Source organism: Chelonoidis abingdonii, chromosome 6, assembly GCF_003597395.2.
Source record: "Chelonoidis abingdonii isolate Lonesome George chromosome 6, CheloAbing_2.0, whole genome shotgun sequence".
Lineage (NCBI taxonomy): Eukaryota > Metazoa > Chordata > Testudines > Testudinidae > Chelonoidis > Chelonoidis abingdonii.
Genome location: NC_133774.1, coordinates 32,458,548 through 32,477,632, shown reverse-complemented (window position 1 = coordinate 32,477,632; position 19,085 = coordinate 32,458,548). Strand labels below are relative to the sequence as shown.

Here is a 19,085-nt window from a genome sequence, read left to right as displayed (position 1 = left end):
TCAGTGCCTCGTGCCAAGGAGATAAAGGGTGCGCCAGACCAACCGCCTCTCAAGTTCTTTCTCACCACTGCATGGTCTGGGTGGGAACCTCCAGTGTCTGTAGCTTCGGCTTCATCCTACAAAATAAGAATTAGGTTTAGTTTTGTAAATAAGTTTTACAGGTTTTATAGTCTATAGTTTAACGTTTTATGGATTTATTAATATTTAGATTTAGTCTCTCAGGGGAACTCCCCGGAGCCCTGTACTACATTCGGGTACTAGACTATGCCTTGGACTCTGGGCTTCAAACTCTTCACTTTGTGCCTGCATACCTTCTGAGTCAGCAATGACCATCAGTGCTGCTTGTATTACCTTGGGGAAGCCAACATCACTGTGAGGTGCAGTATCTGCCCATCATTCCCCAGCCATATCCAAAAAGGGCAGGAACTTTGTCTCTGCAAATACCTCATGGAAAAGACCAGAAGGGCCCAGATCAGACCCAGGCCATGGAATCCTGTTGTATGTTGGTCTAATTCATTAAGGAGTGCACCTTCTGCTGCAAAATCTGACTCTGGAGCAGGAGATTCAACCCCACATACTCTCTGTTGGGATGTCATTGGGAATCCTGGAAGCACTCTCAGAAGCATGAGACTCAGTCTTCCTCTAAATCCACTTCAAAGAAGTCAGATTCGGCTCTAAGCAAGCTCATCAGCTTAGCACATCCTAAGTCTCAGAGGCACAACAAGAAAGCCCATAAGCACTGGGCTACATCAATACAAGACTGTGAGCCATCAGTTCCATCATCCTCAGCACCTCCACACCCTAGGATCCATTGGCATTGACTAGTCCAATTGCCACCAGCTTCAGACACCCTCTTCCTCTTCAGCTCCTGCTGTTTGAACAAGTAGAACCGCTTTTACACCAGGGAAATCTGAATCCATTGCCACTCCACAAAGCATTTTCTCTGGATGGAGTTTGTTGCCCATCCCATATAAAAAATACAAGTCCCCTCCAACGGCACCGACGGTATTGCCACTGGAACTGGAATCAGCATTCTCTTCATTGGGAGATTCCTAACGACCCACTGAACCTTTGGGGACTGCTCTCACAAGCGTATCCTTGTGAACTCCCTATTACAGCAAGGAGCTATAGAACACATCCTTCCTCAATACCAAGTCAGTGGGTTTTACTTGACTTATTTCCTGGTACCCAAGAAGAAGAGCAGTTGGAGACCTTTGCCATCTCAACTGCTTCATTCGCAAGCTCAGATTTGGCATGTTCACATTCGCATCTATAATCCCATCTTTAGAAAAGGGCATGTGGTTTATAGCTCTCAGCATGAACAATGCCTACTTTCACATAGATGTTCATCACACTCACAGATGCTTCCTTAGATTATGGTGGACTCTGACCATTTTCAGTGTCAAAGTTAGAATTAGGACTCACAATTTGTCAAGACCACTGTGTTTTATTAGCACAGCGCTCTGCTAATACATTCAGATAATGTGAGCCCCTATGCAAGACCCAAACAGTCTTATTTATACAGATAAAAGGCATGAACTAAACAAAGAGACAAAGACAGCAGAATTGTAAAATTTACCTACTTCCTTACTAACTCTTATCGATCTAAGGCTAATACTTCACCAATCACTTTCAAGTAGAGCAATTGTTCTACCTTAATGTCTGCTTTCCTGACACCTGGATTGCAGCATTCTTTTTATTTCTACTTAAAGGCACATACAACATTCTTTAATTCATTCTATTTCTTTAATGTAATTCATTTCACTTTCACATCAGCACATAGTGCTCCCTTCTGAATAGCGACCTCCTTCAGATTCTATACCAATATATTCTTGGTACCAGCAGCTCATATCAGGTCATGTTGTCTCATTTTCTTCCACTACCTCAATGACCGGCTCCTTGTTGCCAAGTCCCACCAGGAAGCCTATGTGCCAACTTCTGTGATGCTGCACCTCCGTTTCTCACTGAGAGTCAGTGTAAATAGAAAAATCTGTTCTTAACCGCATACAGTCTCTGAACTTCATCACAGCCACCTTGAATTCTGTCACTGAAAGAACATACCTGCCCCAGGACAGATTCCAGCCCATGAAAAATATCATAGTTCAGATCACAAACAACCCTTGAAAACCAGTCAAAACATATCTTTCTCTTAGGTCATATGGCCTCAGGCTCCTAGGCCACCCTGTTTGCAAGGCTCCACCTTCATTGTCTTCAAAAGTGGCTCTCAAAACCGCCATTATATGAACCTCATTATAATAATCAAGGTAGTGTCTTTCCTGCTATGATGGACAAATACTTGCCCGGTATGTGTGGGCATCCCCTTTATCCCTTCTTCTCTGGAAAGAACCATTATTACAAATGTGAAGGTATCCCCAGGGTACAAACTGGAACTATGGTACCGCTATGCCCCTTAACTCTCCAGCTTGGGCTGTCTCTCACAGTGCTATGCCAGTGACAAACAGCAAACCCCTCCAGGCACTGTGACCACTCAGCCATAAGCATGTGGAGACTCACATCCAGCTAAATTGTATTAATGGTCTCTAAGCCACTCATGAATCATACAGAAAGAGGCACTAGCTAATCTCCCCAGCCCAGCCATGCACCCCAGATCTATACTGTTTTACACTGCTTAAGACTCCCTTGGATAGTGCAAGCTCATTAATTAGTTTGCCACTCTGACAAAGGGTAGTGGCTCTTGTTAACCTCATCTGAAATTCCCCAAGCACGTCAACCAAAACCACACTGTTTTAGGTAAAATATAAAACAGATTTATTAACTACAGAAAGATAGATTTTAAGTGATTATAAGTAGCAGGCATAGAAATAAAAATTGGTTACAAAAGAAACAAAAATAGAAACTCAGTCTAAATTTTAACTTTAACAGACTAAGCAAGATTTGACTCAAAGAGCTATTCTCGCCCTAATAGATGTTACAGGTAGCTCATAGTCCTTAATACACAGGCTGTGTTCCCTTTCAGCTTGGGATCAATCTCCCCAGTTCAAAGTCTTTGTTTTCCAGATGATCTTCCAGATGTTAAGATACGGGAGGAGAGATCCCCAGTGATGATGTCCCTGTCCTTTTTTTATACTTTTTATCAGCTTCTAAAAAGATCCTTGCTGTGACATGGATTAGGCCACATACATGTGTACATACCCTCTCTGAGGAGACTCTGGGATAGCCATTGGGAGAGTGGATTCCCCTTAGTGGCCCATAAACACATGTCTGGTTGGTCCTGTCTTACTGAGTGCTCCTTTGTTGCCACTGAAAGGCTGACTGTGGATGTTTCCCAACCTGACAACATATTTTAGTAACACACACATAGCAAAACTTCATAACTTCAGATTCAACGGTAACACACATAATTCAACAGGATATTAAGGTTCAACAAATCAAGACATTAAATGATGCCTCACACATCATAATTATATCTCAGTGGTGAACATGGGGGTTCCTGGTTGCTGTTCTGAGGTACACAGTGTCACAACAAACACATCCCTATTAAATTAGGGGGTCCACGCGAAAAGCCAAATAGAATTAAGTACCTGGACACCTTGAGAGTCCAGGATGCATACCAGTATCCTGGAGTTGCAAGATGTTTCTTCCATTCATCCATACTCACCATGTCCTTATAATGTCAGACAATGTTATGACTATCTTCTGCATCAACAAGCAGAAAAAAGCAAGATCCATCTCCCTGTGTGCAGAAGTGGTCAGCCTGTGGAACTGGTGCATCAGCAATTGAATCATCCTGTCAGCAGCCTCCCTTCCAGGGAAGCAAAATATGGGCACAGATGCCCCTAACAGATATTTTGCAGTCAACCACAACTGGGAGCTCTATGACTTGGTGTCATGCAATACTTTCACTCTATGAGGAACTAGGGAGCTATTCACCTCTCAAGAAAACAGGAAATGCCTCACATATTGCTCCAGAGGAACCCTAGGTCACCACTCCCAGGCGACACTCTGCTTCTTCCTTGATCAGATCAGTTCAACTATACCTTCCCTTTGCTACTCTTCCTGCCATGAGTTCTACACAAAATGTAGAAGGACAGAGTCATCCTGATTGCCCACTTCTGTTCCAGGCAGTTTTGCTTTCCCAACCTCCTATGCATGTCACCCAACCCCCCTAGCATCCTCCCAATGTTTCCCAAACTCCTGACTCCGTGGAACGGCAAGATCAAGCACCCCAGTCCACATTCACTCCACCTCAGGGATTAGTATTTGGACGGGCATCCTTCTTAGAATGTTCATACTCCACAACCATGTGAGACATCTTTTCTAATAATAGAATGGACTCTGCTAAAAGATGTTACATAGCTAAATTGAGGTGTTTTGTTTCTTGGGTACATCAAAGAAGCATTCTCCCAGAAACTGCAGATATTCCTTTCATCTGGACTATATCCTCTCTTTGAAGACATTAGGATTATTCATCAGCTCCTTGTGAGTCAGCTTGGCAGCAATCAATGCATACCATCCCCTTCTTACAACTACTTGGTCTTTGCACATCCACTGACAATAGATTATGGAAAGGACTAATAAGAACCTTCCCACCTATTCAGAAGCCTACTCCCCAGCGGTACTTAAACCTTGTTCTCTTGGTATTCAAAGGCCCTCCCTTTGAACCTTTAGCTTCTTGCTCCATGTCTCTCCTTTCCATGAAGATCACTTTCCTTGTAGCCATCACCTCAACTAGAAGGGTTGGTTGGCAAGTATGGAGCAATGACGACAGATCCTCCTTACACTATGTTCCATAATAACAAGATTTCTTTGCTTCTACATCCCAAATTCACCCCTAAAGTATTTTCAGAATTTCACCTTAAGCAATCCATTCACTTACCAGTGTTCTTCCCAAAAGTGCATGCGTCTGCAGAAAAATGAAGACTCCATTCCTTCGATGTTCAGCGGGCTTTAGTCTTTTACCTGAAAAGAACAAAACCAATCAGGAAATCCCCAAGACTATTTGTTGCTATAGCAGAAAGAATTAGGGGGCATGTAATCTCCACCTACAGCAGTAGGTGCAGTATACCATGCAGTGCCACCCTTACCGTAAATTAATTGTAACAGTTATGTTTTCACTTATTTTGCTAAGTCAAAATGCTCTTGGTAGACATATGCCCATGTTGAAATGAAAGGTACTATATTGATCTGAATCATATTGCTGTCATATAACAAATACTAAACCTTATGGTTTTTTTAGATGTACAGGTAGTATATATAGTGTGTGGATGCAGTCCATATAACACATAGAGAGTTGTATATGCGGCCCACAATGGTAAATAGGTTAAGAACCACTGACCTAGAGGATCTCCAAATGGATCTCTGGCTGCATTCTACTCTGCTATCAGCTATTGAACTCCCCACTCCCTCAAATGGGGAAAGAGCTCGTTCCATCAGAGCACATACTACAACTGTGGCATCACTTAAGGATGTTCCCCTCCTTGACATCTATAAGACTTCCATGTGGGGCTCCATTCACATGTTTGCAAACATGTCCCGGTACAGAACTCCTCTGCTGATGCTGCCTTTGGGATGGCAGTCCTCCGCTCAGCTCTACAGTCTACATCCTTGCGCCCTCCTCCTACTTGGGTACCGCTTGTCAGTTACCCACGGTGGTTTACAATAGGCACATCACTCAAAGAAGAAAAGGAATTTATTGACCTAAAACTGGAGGGTCTTTGAAATGTGTGGTTTCAATTTGTAGTCTACTATCTGCCCTCCTAAATAATAAGATGGGTGAACTCAAGTGCCTCATGTTAAAGGAAGATATTGATATAAAAGTCATAACAGAAACCCAGTGGATTGAGGACAATCAATGGGACACAATCATTCCGGGGTACAAAATATATTGGAAGGACAGAACAGGTCATGCAGGGGGAATGGGGGGAGTGGCACTATACGTGAAAGAAAATGTAGAATCAAATGAAGTGAAAATCTTAAATGAATCCACATGTTCCATAGAATCTCTATGGATAGTAATCCCATGCTCTCATAAGAATATAACAGTAGGGATCTATTACTGACCACCTGACCAGGACAGTGTTAGTGACTATGAAATACTAAGGGAGATTAAAAGCAGCAGAGAATCCTGTGGCACCTTATAGACTAACAGACGTTTTGGAGCGTGAGCTTTCATGGGTGAATACCCACTTCGTCAGATGCAGAGACAAAATTTCTCGATACTTTAAATGACTGCTTCTTGGAGCAGCTGGTACAGGAACCCACAAGGGAGAGGCAATTCTCAATTTAGTCCTGAGTGGAGCACAGGATCTGGTCCAAGAGGTAACTATAACAGGACCTTGGAAATAGTGACCATAATAAACAACATTTAACATTCCTGTGGTGGGAAGAACACCTCAACAGCCCAACACTGTGGCATTTAATTTCAGAAAGGGGAACTATGCAAAAATGAGGAGGTTAGTTAAACAGAATTAAAAAGGTACAGTGACTAGAGTGAAATCCTGCAAGCTGCATGGACACTTTTCAAAGACACCATAATAGAGGCCCAACTTAAATGTATACCCAAATTAAAAAAACACAGTAAAAGAACTAAAAAAGAGCCACCATGGGCTTAACAACCATGTAAAAGAAGCAGTGAGAGATAAAAAGGCATCTTTTAAAAAGTGGAAGTCAAATCCTAGTGAGGTAAATAGAAAGGAGCATAAACACTGCCAAATTAAGTGTAAAAATGTAATAAGAAAAGCCAAAAAGGAGTTTGAAGAACAGCTAGCCAAAAACTCAAAAGGTAATAACAAAATGTTTTTTAAGTACATCAGAAGCAGGAAGCCTGCTAAACAACCAGTGGGGCCCCTGGATGATCGAGATACAAAAGGAGCACTTAAAGACGATAAAGTCATTGCGGAAACTAAATGAATTCTTTGCTTCAGTCTTCACGGCTGAGGATGTTAGGGAGATTCCCAAACCTGAGCCATCTTTGTAGGTGACAAATCTGAGGAATTGTCACAGATTGAAGTGTCATTAGAGGAGGTTTGGAATTAATTGATAAACTTAACAGTAACAAGTCACCGGGACCAGATGGCATTCACCCAAGAGTTCTGAAAGAACTCAAATGTGAAATTGCAGAACTATTAACTATGGTTTTGTAACCTGTCCTTTAAATCAGCTTCTGTACCCAATGACTGGAAGATAGCTAATGTAACGCCAATATTTAAAAAGGGCTCTAGAGGTGATCCCGGCAATTACAGACTGGTAAGTCTAACGTCAGTACCGGGCAAATTAGTTGAAACAATAGTAAAAAAATAAAATTGTCAGACACATAGAAGAACATAAATTGTTGGGCAAAAGTCAACATGGTTTCTGTAAAGGGAAATCATGTCTTACTAATCTATTAGAGTTCTTTGAAGGGGTCAACAAACATGTGGACAAGGGGGATCCAGTGGACATAGTGTACTTAGATTTCCAGAAAGCCTTTGACAAGGTCCCTCACCAAAGGCTCTTATGTAAATTAAGTTGTCATGGGATAAGAGGGAAGATCCTTTCATGGATGAGAGAACTGGTTAAAAGACAGGGAACACAAAGGGTAGGAATAAATGGTAAATTTTCAGAATGGAGAGGGGTAACTAGTGGTGTTCCCCAAGGGTCAGTCCTAGGACCAATCCTATTCAACTTATTCATAAATGATCTGGAGAAAGGGGTAAACAGTGAGGTGGCAAAGTTTGCAGATGATACTAAACTGCTCAAGATAGTTAAGACCAAAGCAGACTGTGAAGAACTTCAAAAAGATTTCACAAAACTAAGTGATTGGGCAACAAAATGGCAAATGAAATTTAATGTGGATAAATGTAAAGTAATGCACATTGGAAAAAACTAACCCCAACTATACATACAATATTATGGGGGCTAATTTAGCTACAACTAATCAGGGAAGAGATCTTGGAGTCATCATGGCTAGTTCTCTGAAGACAGCCACGCAGTGTGCAGCGGCAGTCAAAAAAGCAAACAGGATGTTACGAATCACTAAAAAAGGGATAGAGAATAAGACAGAGACGGTCTTATTGCCCTTATATAACTCCATAGTACGCCCAAATCTTAAATACTGTGTACAGATGTAGTCTCATCTCAAAAAAGATATACTGGCATTAGAAAAGGTTCAGAGAAGGGCAACTAAAATGATTAGGCATTTGGAACGGGTCCCACATGAGGAGAGATTGAAGAGGAGACTAAGGGGGAATATGATAGAGGTATATAAAATCATGAGTGGTGTGGAGAAGGTGAATAAGAAAAAGTTATTTACTTGTTCCCATAAAGAAGAACTAGAGGCCACCAAATGAAATTCATGGGCAGCAGGTTTAAAATGAATAAAAGGAAGTTCTTCACACAATGTGCAGTCAGCCTGTGGAACTCCTTGCCTGAGGAGGTTGTGAAGGCTAGGACTATAACAGGTTTAAAAGATAACTGGATAAATTGATGGAGGTTAAGTCCATTTAATGACTATTAGCCAGGATGGGTAAGGAATGGTGTCCCTAGCCTCTGTTTGTCAGAGGATGGAGATGGATGGCAGCAGAGAGATCACTTATGTTTTTATGTTCTCCTTCCCCTCTGCTTCAGCTCCATCTGATTTGTAGTAGAGAAGGAACTGTAGAGGCGATCAGTCCGCCCCACCCTTTATCCTGTTGGATAGAAACACAAGGTGAGCCAGGGTGCACGCACAGACTACCAGACATTACTTTCTAATTCTCCAGCTCTGGGCACATAGTGCACATGCATAAACTACAGTGGGACCACAAATCTCAAAGAACCTTCAGTTACAGGTCAATAACTTACCCTTTTAGCTACTGCTAGCTAGCACTAGCTATTTCTAAGAGTCAGTTTGCCCCTTACTCTCTTATTGTTTTCCTACTCTTTGCTCCTTGCAGAGATCTTCCTTGTGCTAATCCAAACTACTAAGGAGTCATTTAGTGTGGGCTAACTTATTTAGTTCATCCCTATTTAATTTTTCTTAGCTGTATCATTTGGGCATCTAGAGGGGCCTGTCCAGAAAGTCTCTTGCATTTATGCATTATTTCAGGAAATTCTGCTTGCGGGCCTAGATTTGTAAGTCCACATATTTTCCATTCAGTTTTACATGCTGTAGATATAGATGCACTTTTGTTTGTACAGACTTCTTTGGAAATGTATATTTTGTAGCAATCTGAAAACTGACCTACTTATTTAAATACTGACACGTAGGAAGATAACTGGTGAGCAACAGGTAACTAGCCTGTTACTTGGATTGTTGTTCATATGTTTTAATATTACAGATAGTCAATATGAATGCCCATAATCCTCAAAACATCTTTATCGTAAAACTTTTATGACTACATATGTTACTTTGACTTTTTAAAAGGTACATGTGCATTGTAATTGATCCACTTTCCATATACTTTTGAGTTGTATGGTGCCATCTGTGAAGCAGTCCCCTGATGGCAAAGTAGAAATCATGACTTTCCCATTTAATTAAACTGTTGAGTTAATCACAGTTATGTAAAAGATGGGCTATAAAAATAAACTGAGGTCTGTAGCATTGTTTAGTGCTTTCAAATAGCCATTTCTCATTAGGACTGTGATTACCATTTGTTTTATAATGTTCCAGGGAACAATTGTCCAAAAAGATTGTGTAATTAAAGTAAACCTATGTAAGAGTTGAATTACAGATTCATTGTAGTCTAACACCTCAAATCATTAATTGGAACTGAAGAAATAGTTAAGCTCTTGTCCAGCAGGGCCCCACTCCCCACCATGTTTCCTGCCGGCACTGGCTGCACGCTGCAGTGGCTGGTGCGTGTGAGCATGTGCCAGGCAGCAGCCAGTTAAGTGTCGCCTTTGCTGCCCACGCATCTGCTATTTATGTGCTCCCCTTCTTGCTGTCTTCTCCCTACTTTGCCGCTTTACCCCCACAGCCCTGCTGCTCCTCCATATCTCATCCCATTCCCAGTGCTGTGCAGAGAACCAGCCCCTTGTCGGAGCGCTCAGCTCCTTTCTTCCCCCACTGCCTCTGGCTGGGTCAGCGCCCTGGGAAAGGCCAAGACCCTCTGGCCCCGGGGCGCTAGCCGGGAGGAGCCAAGCCCTGCGTGCGCCAAAGCCCCACCCAGCGCTGGCACATAAGCCTCTCTGCCCTTCAACTAAACTCTGGAGTAGGGGGAAGCAATTTCCAGCCTGTTCATGCCCTGACCCTGCAGACTCCATAACAACCCTCTCCGGGCAGGAGCATAACACCCTCTTCACCCCCACCTGCCCTGGCTCCTGCTCCCAGGGACAGTGGAGCTGCTCTGTCCCCTAGGCACCCTCCCCTGCTGGGCCACCTCTTTGGCTGGGTTTGCTGAAGCCCCCTGCAGTCAGGTTCCCTGGGCCCTTTGTGCACAATGAGTTTAACCCCTTCTTGCCTGCACTGTAGCCAGAGGCGGCTGGATTATGTCCATGGCCAGCAGCAGGCTGGAGGTGTTAGCTGCCTTTCAACACTGTGCGGGCAGGAAGGGACAAGCTGCTTCCAGCCACAAGAGATAGCAGGGGAAGAGATGAGCTCTGCAAAGACATGGGCCAGGTCATCTCTTCCCCCCATTTCCTCCCCTGCTGCTGGAAGTAGTTCCTATCCCTTCCCCCCACCCAGTGCCAAAAGACTGCTGCTGGCCACATTCTGGTGTGAACCCTGGCAGAAATCTGGGGCAGGGGGAGGGTATGTGACCCTGCATGCCCCCCACCCATGTATTGCCTCAGGAAGACGCAGTGCCAGGTACCTGGAGAGGCAGGTCCATCCCAGGGGCCCAGCCTGGCATGGAGGGCAGAGAGCTCTGGGCAGGGAGGGTTGGATTGGTTAGTCATTCCCCCTTGTGTGAGAGAGCTATATGGAAATGTGTGTATGTCACCTTTCCCTATGTGTGTGTCACCCCTCCCCATGTGAACTCTAAAACTTTAAAGATAAGAAGGTAAATAAGAATCCAGCTACGCAGTATTTCTTTTTAACAAGAGTTCAGTCAACCTGATATTAATTTGACTTGTTTGTACTGCATAGTTCTGATTGATTGCTGTTGAACTCACTTGAATACCAATAATTTTACCAGGCATCCTATACTCAGCATAGGGAAATATGGTTACCTGACCCAATATGCTTTGTTCATCTATTTGTAATTTAGTTTTTAACATTTGTTATGATGCTATAGCTGGGCAGGAAACAAGTTTCCCATAATGTGAGTGTTTTAAGATTTCAACATTTTTTCTTGTCCTGAAATGGGACACAGTAAAAATATTGAAAATTTTTGCAAACCATAAATCTCTGAAAAAGTCAGAACAGCTCAGCTGAAATGTTTCATTTTGATAATTTTGACATGTTTTGTTTCACTTTCAATCTCTCTATTTTACATTACTGTAAAATAATTTACTGTAAATTAGCTTACATTTTGAAACAAAAAGACATTTTGACCCCAAAAGCAGAACTTTTTGTTCAAAAAAATTTAAACCAGGAAATTTGTCAGCACTGACCCTTTCCCATGAATACTTTCGGTTTAGACTTTCTGGCAAAAAATTCTTTGTTGAAAAATTTCTGATTAGCGCTATCTAATATGTAGTAGTTAATGTTCCGTTGCATTACAAATTATGTACTATAAAACTTCACTAACGCATCTTCATTGAGCAGGGGGAAAAGATTGGGCAAAGCAAATGATGAGGTATGAATATTAGCAAATTGCAAATTAACAATATTCTTCTATAGTGTCAATTTAAAGCATTAATGTATGTGAGAGTAATATCTGTACCCACGTGTGTACTGGACACTTTTGGTGACTTCAGTGGGGAGTCTTGCCTGAGCCGAGCCCTGTTATGTTCTTGCACAGGTATGATATCTGAAGGTAACTTTGGCCCTTATCCAACAACTGCATGCATTTGTGGATTCAGGGTTCTACCCATGTGAAGCCAGTTGCAGGACTGAGGCTCTTGTTATCCAGTATGAATCTACTATCAGAGATGCTTTAGATTTACTATATAGCTTTAAGAGGGAAAGTAATAAAATGTTAATTAATATCCCAAATGTTTCCCCATGCTAATATTAGAAAGTGGTTTCTCTTATAACTGTTATTAATATTATTTATTATATTATAATTTATTATTATATTAATATTATTTTCATTATAAGTATTAAATTGTGTTACCAAACTTGTTGGAATATTGACCCAGTCTCTCCACTCACCTGAATATTCCTACTAAAATCAACAGAACTACTTGTATGAGTCAGATCAGCAAGATAAGTTTGAAACTGGATAGATTATTTCAGGCATCTTAAGAAAAATCATTTAAAAGTTTAACTAATTGTTATGTGTATATATTTAGAAAAAATAAGCACAAATCATTGCCTTTAAACCAAGTTGATTTCCTTCAGTTTATTGAAGAGACCCAGACTCCTTCAGAATTACCCCTGGAACCTTAATGAGCAGCAGCAGCGACAATGGTGTTGTGTACTGAATTATTATTTGTTAGCACTAAATCACTTTCTAGTTGTGAAGTTTCACATGGTTCACTGACCTTTTCATTTCCTCTGTGTGTGTGTGTGTGTGTTTTTGTGTTTTTTTCCCCTTTCCCCAGAGATTTGCCTTTTGACTAAGGGCCGTCGCACTGCCAGCGTCAGAGCCGATACATACTGTCGTCTCTATTCCCTCTCTGTGGATAATTTCAACGAGGTTCTGGAGGAATACCCCATGATGAGAAGGGCCTTTGAAACGGTGGCCATTGACAGACTAGATAGAATAGGTATTATTTTCTTTGCTATTTGACTTTATTCTTAAAACATTAACTTTTTTTCTGAGTGGAAATCTAATATTCCAAAATTAAGCCCTTTCTTTTTAAAATTACCTTACTTTTCCACTGCAGAAATATTCTGTTGACTTATGAATAAGAAATGTGGTAAGACGAGAAGTTCTGGGGTTTATTTTCTATACCTTAAGTATCAAGATTGTTATTTATTAATCATACATAGTGCTGTTAATATGCACCACATTGTTCATGGCTATAGGTTAGTGAAAAACAGATAATATTTCCCTGCCCTATATAGTTTATAGTCAAAGAAACCAATGCTGGGAGGAGCTGAGTGCTTTCAACATCCATAAAAGCCAATGGGATTTGAAGCTACTCTGTGCCTTGCTTGAAGCCCCCATTTACCTTACAAGGTAGTTGCTATGGATTTGATTTCCAAAGGTGCTGAGCATCGGCAACTTGAATTGAAATCGCTGGAATCTGCTGATGTTCAGAAAATCAGGTCTAAGATGTCCAGGTGAAAGACAAAGTGATGAGGTAGAGTCTCCGCCACTTGAAATCTTTAAATAAAGATTGGGTTTGTTTCTCAAAGTTATGCTCAAGTTCAACTAGTGGTTGTGGGCTTAATGCAGAAGTTATTTGGCCTTGTTATGATGGAGATCAAACTAGATCATCACAGTAGTTCCTTCTCACTTTAAAATCTGTGACTCCTGCAAGATGCTGGACACTTCGAACTCCCACAAGTACCTTCCAGGATCAGACTCTAATGGAATAGAGACACAGAATTTTCACTCAGTACAGTGTTGCCAGTAGAGTTTAAACACTTCACCGAAGTGATTTAGTTTTAACAGTTTCTTCAAGTGGAGATTGTAGGGAGCTTGAAGTATGTTAGTCAAAGGGGCACAAGAAGCAGCATAGAAGAAGGTGTACACTGCTTAAAATATTTACTATGAAAAACAGGCAAACAATTCATTCAATGTTTATAACAGACGTTTGCTAACATTTATTCAGCAAATACATTTAAAAATATTTGTGCAAACCTTTTTGAGACATAAAAAGAGAGGCCAGCTTTTGAGAATGTGGTGCACTGAGTTAGCAAATCAAGATCCTGCAAGTTCTTTTGTTCTGGGATCGTATCTTTCTTTGCATCTTGCACAGAACTAAGCATGTGGTCAATGCTTAACAAATAATAAATATTATTAATGGTAGTATTTAATAGAGTTTCTGTTAATAGGAAACGTACAGATGACAAAAATAGTACAAATTCTTGTATAAAAAATAAGATCAATTTAGTTGGACTTGTTATTCCTGTATGTCTGATTCAATTGATAGAGAGAGAAATATTCCCTGCCTGCACCTTCACAGATGGGCAGAACACTGACAGTTATTAGTCCAACCATAAGAGATCCCAGGTATTCAATTTACAGTGGTCATTATTACACAACCAGGTACCACATAAGCAGTGAGTTTATATTAGATCACAGATATTTAGAGAGATTACTTCTCTCAGTCTGGTAGTCACTAGTTACAAATGTCTGTTAGTTTCAGGAAATGTGCTAAATGGCAGATATATTTATAACTTATGTAACAGTTTATAGTCAGGAAATTAGGACAGCTTAATAAAGAGAGAGATGAATTTTTTACAGTTAGTCTAGTTGCTTTTCCCACCCCCTGTTGTTTGGTAAATTTTCATGGTTACATGTTCAGAATAATTTTAATAATAATGGTGCATTATAAGTAAAGGGGTACCATGCTGCTACAGAACGTTCACGTATCTCTCAATGTACGGGATTGTTAAGACAGGCAGTTCAGCTACAGAGCATGTGGGGTGTGTAGCAGAGACAGTTGATCTGGGTTGTGTGTGCAGTATGAGAGCTTGGAAAGAAAAATTCTTTCATCCCTCACCCCCTAGGAAGATCATTACAGCACTACTATGTAGGCTGTCTGACACCCAGGACTTGAGCTGTACTGCATGACTGATAATGGACTTGGTGTTTTATCATGGTCTTAAGACACCTTGCATGCACTCACACTGTGAGTGTGAGAATCTGTTACTGGGCACGAGACCTGCTAACCCATCTGCTTTTGTGCCCCTTTCTTTCTAAAGGAAAGAAGAATTCACTTCTCCTGCAGAAGTTCCAGAAAGATCTCAATACTGGAGTTTTCAACAATCAGGAGAATGAGATCTTGAAGCAGATAGTAAAACATGACAGAGAGATGGTGCAGGCTATTGCCCCAGTTAGTCTACAGCAAATGCCAGCACTGAATTCTAGCTCTTCAACCACTGCATCTTCATCGCGAATCAGGACACAGTCTCCTCCTGTGTATACTGCTACCAGCCTATCTCATGGAAACTTACATTCTCCAACACCGAGCGCACAGACGCCCCAGCAAGCTGTCATTCTCTCTCCTTGCTCTTATACTACTGCAGTCTGTAGTCCGCCGGTACAGAGCCCTCTGGCAGGTCGAACTTTTCAGTATGCATCCCCAACTGCTTCACAGTTGTCATTGTTGCAGCAACAGCAGCAGCAGCAGCAGACACCTAGTTCATCACAGAAAAATGAAGTTCACAAGAGTACACAAGCCCTTCACAACACTAACCTGACAAGAGAAGTGAGGCCTCTCTCTGCCTCACAGCCTTCTTTGCCCCATGAGATTTCCACTTTGATTTCTAGACCTCATCCAACAGTGGGAGAGTCTCTAGCCTCAATTCCACAACCTGTCTCTGGTGTCCAAGGTCCAGGTATGCAGGTTGGGAACAGAGGCACTGTCCCTCAGAGAGTTGCTCTCTTCCGTCAGATGTCTTCAGGAGCAATTCCTCCTAACCGAGGGGCTCCGCTATCAACAGCTGTTCTACAAAGGGATTCTTCCACAGTCTTAAACACAGACCAAGAAGGAGACAAACTGCGATTTGCTTCAAACTTATGATCCTTTTTAACTGTGAAAAGCAGAGACATTTTAATAAACTGAGAACATCCCAGAAACTATTTTAGCCTGTTCCCTGATAGACCCTGGCAGCCTACTATGAAACAAAATATTTTAGAGAGCTCTGCCCTTCATAACGAATAAAAAGTATAGATCCAAAAAGGAATTTAAAAGACTTGGTTAGAATTTGTCTTTTTTTCATTAAAGGAGGCTAAATTATTTATTTTTAATGTGTGTTGACTTTAAAATTAATCTAGCATATTTCTCTACTTCTGAAGCGATGTCCTATTTCGGGGTGGGTGGGGGAGGAGAGACAAAAACAACTCAGTGATATACACTTTATATGTTAAATGACAGTATTATGTATTCCAGGAAATAAACTTAAAAAAAAATCCGTCAAGCTAGCTAGGAAATAGCACCTATTGAATAATAACTTTTAACTTTCATTAATTGCATTTCTGTATAAAAACTGTAAATCATTTATCATGAAAAATCAATCATAATCTCCCATTTTATTGGTCCAAATTTCATTTTAGTGCTTTCCATTGAGAATTAGATTGAAGAAGAAATATACTCCAGCTGTCTGCAGTGGAAGAACTAGCATTATCATTGCTCTAGATAATTGTAATCTCAAAACATGTAAATCATTCTGTTATTTCAGAAAACTAGGTGGACTTCTATCTTCATATTGCAAAAGACTTTTATGAAAACTATAAATATTGTCATTGTAAAAAACTTTTTAGACCCAAACAAAAATAGCTGCTGTGTGGTGTATCATTGCAAGGTCTTTGTTTAGGAATTTAGTTTCAGCTCTTCACTTCCTAACTTACCATTTTAAAATGTATTAAATCTAAGAGCAACACAACTGTTAAATTGTAATGCAATGACAACCTACAATAGCAATGTTACTTTTACATGCACTATTTTTATGCAAAATTGTACGCTTGATCCTGCAAACTGCTTGTACTTCACCAATGCCATCACTTTTCCTCCTCGCCCTAAACAGCATCTGAAAATATTTCATGCATGCTTTTTAAAAATAAATAAGTAAAAATAAAAACCAATATAAGTTCAGTCAGTCATGGTAGGAAAAGGCTTACAGTATCTCTTTGACTTTAGAAAATGATAAACATTCATTAATTGTGTCTACCTTAAAATTTCCTATAATGCTGACTTTGAATCTCTGTTTTAAGGCTAGAAGTGAGGTTTTTCATTTAAGGGATTTTTCGTAAACCACAGCTTAATTTAGATTTTCAGGTGCTTTCTGTGTCTTCACTGTAGTTTTGTAGTTGACTGTGGTGTTAATTTAAAAGAAATAAATAGAATATAGCATCAAGTCTGTCTGGGATTGCACGATTTGGTCTGTGTATATTGTAATTAAATGGATAGTATATCCTATGGCATGTAGTGTCAAACATAGCCCATAGATACGAGGTTTATTTTTTTAAAGTCTTTAAAAATAGAAGGAAAAAGGTGACAGAAAGCAGGGTTAAAGCATACTGTTTTGTGAATGTTTTCTTTCGTTTGCTCAGATCTTCACATTATCTTGTGATTAGACAGCATCTCCGCAAAAGTAGTTCTTTAATAATCATTTGTGCCTGATGTGTCACAGTAAAATAGAAATTGAAACTGAATATGTCATAATTTAACTATTATTGATAAAACAGCATTATGACCTATAATACAAAGCATATATCACATTCCTTAAGAAAAAGCAAGCTAACCATGTGAAAGGAATGAATTCAGAGGAAGCATTTTTGCCATTAATGCAAGCCTTAATGATCAGTGATAGAATTAAATAACATCCAGACTACCTGCCGGATGGGTGGGTAGCGATCGATCTATCGGGGATTGATATATCGCGTCTCATCTAGACACGATATATTGATCCCTGAATGCACTCCCGTCGACTCCATCAGAGTAAGCAGTGGAAGTGGAGTCAATGGGGGAGCCGCGGCCATCGATCCCGTACCGTGAGGACGGGGGGTAAGTCGAAATAAGAAACGTTGACTTCAGCTACGCTATTCCTGTAGCTGAAGTTGCGAATCTTACGTCGACCCCCCACCCCCAGTGTAGACCAGGCCTAACATCACAAACTACGTATTGCAGTACATCCCATATACGTGAGAGCCAAGTAAATGGTCTAAGGCTAACAGAGGTTGAACCCATGCTGCCTGTTATGCCTTTTTACTTACATGGGTCCATCAAATTTTAAAAAAATAAAACTTTTTACAATTTTTGCCAACTCCCACTCACCAGTACAAATCAATGTAATTATCCCATTAACATGCTGCTGACATTATTCATTGGAGTGGTCAGGAATAGTGTACAAGGAAGCAATTGTTAAAAATGTTTGAAGCATTGTGGACACACTGCAAGACCATTTATTTATCAGTACAGTGTCCCTTATTTTATTTGAATACTTATAATGAATTAGATCCAATTTATTAAGATCATATTCTGATCCTTGACGCTATTTAAGGTTTACATTTAATAGGTATAATGGAGTTAGTAGTGAAAATATTTTTATATATATATTATTTTATTTTAAGTGCTATGAAGAAACATTAACTCACATGGTCTTTCGGTGAAACTATAAAAAATCTTTTTAATGACTTTGTAATAGAGTGGACAAAATCTAGGATTTGTATGTTAATTCAATAAAAATGGTACAGGGTATTCAATTATATACATTATATATATATATATGTATGAATGTATATATACTTAGGTTAAGAAACAAATGACTCACATTCCTGTAATATAAATGTTCATTGCTAGTTCCAGAATTGACCAATTTTCTCTGTACATAAATAAGCCCATATGTATGGAATCTCACATCTGTACAGGATGAAATGTATTAATGAAAAGGTTGGATCTTACTGCTGCTGGGAAGACAAGAGTTTAACTGATTCTTACAATGACTGTATGATCAGGGACGAGTTAGTTTTTTTTCTTTTGTCTTTGCTCAAAGCCATAAATATATATAACAGATTATTAATAAATTGAACAAAATATGTAAAAAATGAATATTTGATTTGATCTGATGTGTTTACAACCAAGCATGTCTTATTTTACCATGAAGTACGGACTGTCTGCTTTTTTCCTTTTCATAACCCTAACTTCTGAATTAATATGCTGCTGGTATTAAAAAAACATGAGTCATTATTGAGAAAAGATGGGTGAGGTAATATATTTTATTTGACCAACTTCTGCTCATGAAAGAAACAAGCTTTATAGCTTACACAGAGCTCTTCTTCAGGCCTGGGCTGTTAAAGCTCAAAAGCTTGTCTCTTTCACTGATAGAAGTTGGTCTAATAAAAGATATTACCTCACCCACCTTGTTTCATATCCTAGGACCAACACAGCCACAACTACACTGCAAACAATGTGTAATTATGGGCACACAATAACTTTAGAAAGAA

At 40.1% G+C, this 19,085-nt stretch overlaps 1 protein-coding gene across 1 annotated transcript in view; it reads left to right on the top strand.

Annotated features, from left to right (window-relative positions):
• The window catches only part of HCN1 (hyperpolarization activated cyclic nucleotide gated potassium channel 1), a 336,513-nt gene extending 317,881 nt beyond the window's left edge, over positions 1 to 18,632 (top strand). Inside the window, exons 7-8 of the mRNA XM_032805307.2 lie at positions 12,568 to 12,732; positions 14,843 to 18,632. Coding sequence (XP_032661198.1) covers positions 12,568 to 12,732; positions 14,843 to 15,663 — 986 coding nt within the window. The 3' untranslated portion in view covers positions 15,664 to 18,632. The remainder of the gene's footprint in view (positions 1 to 12,567; positions 12,733 to 14,842) is intronic.
• Positions 18,633 to 19,085: the final 453 nt, after the last annotated feature.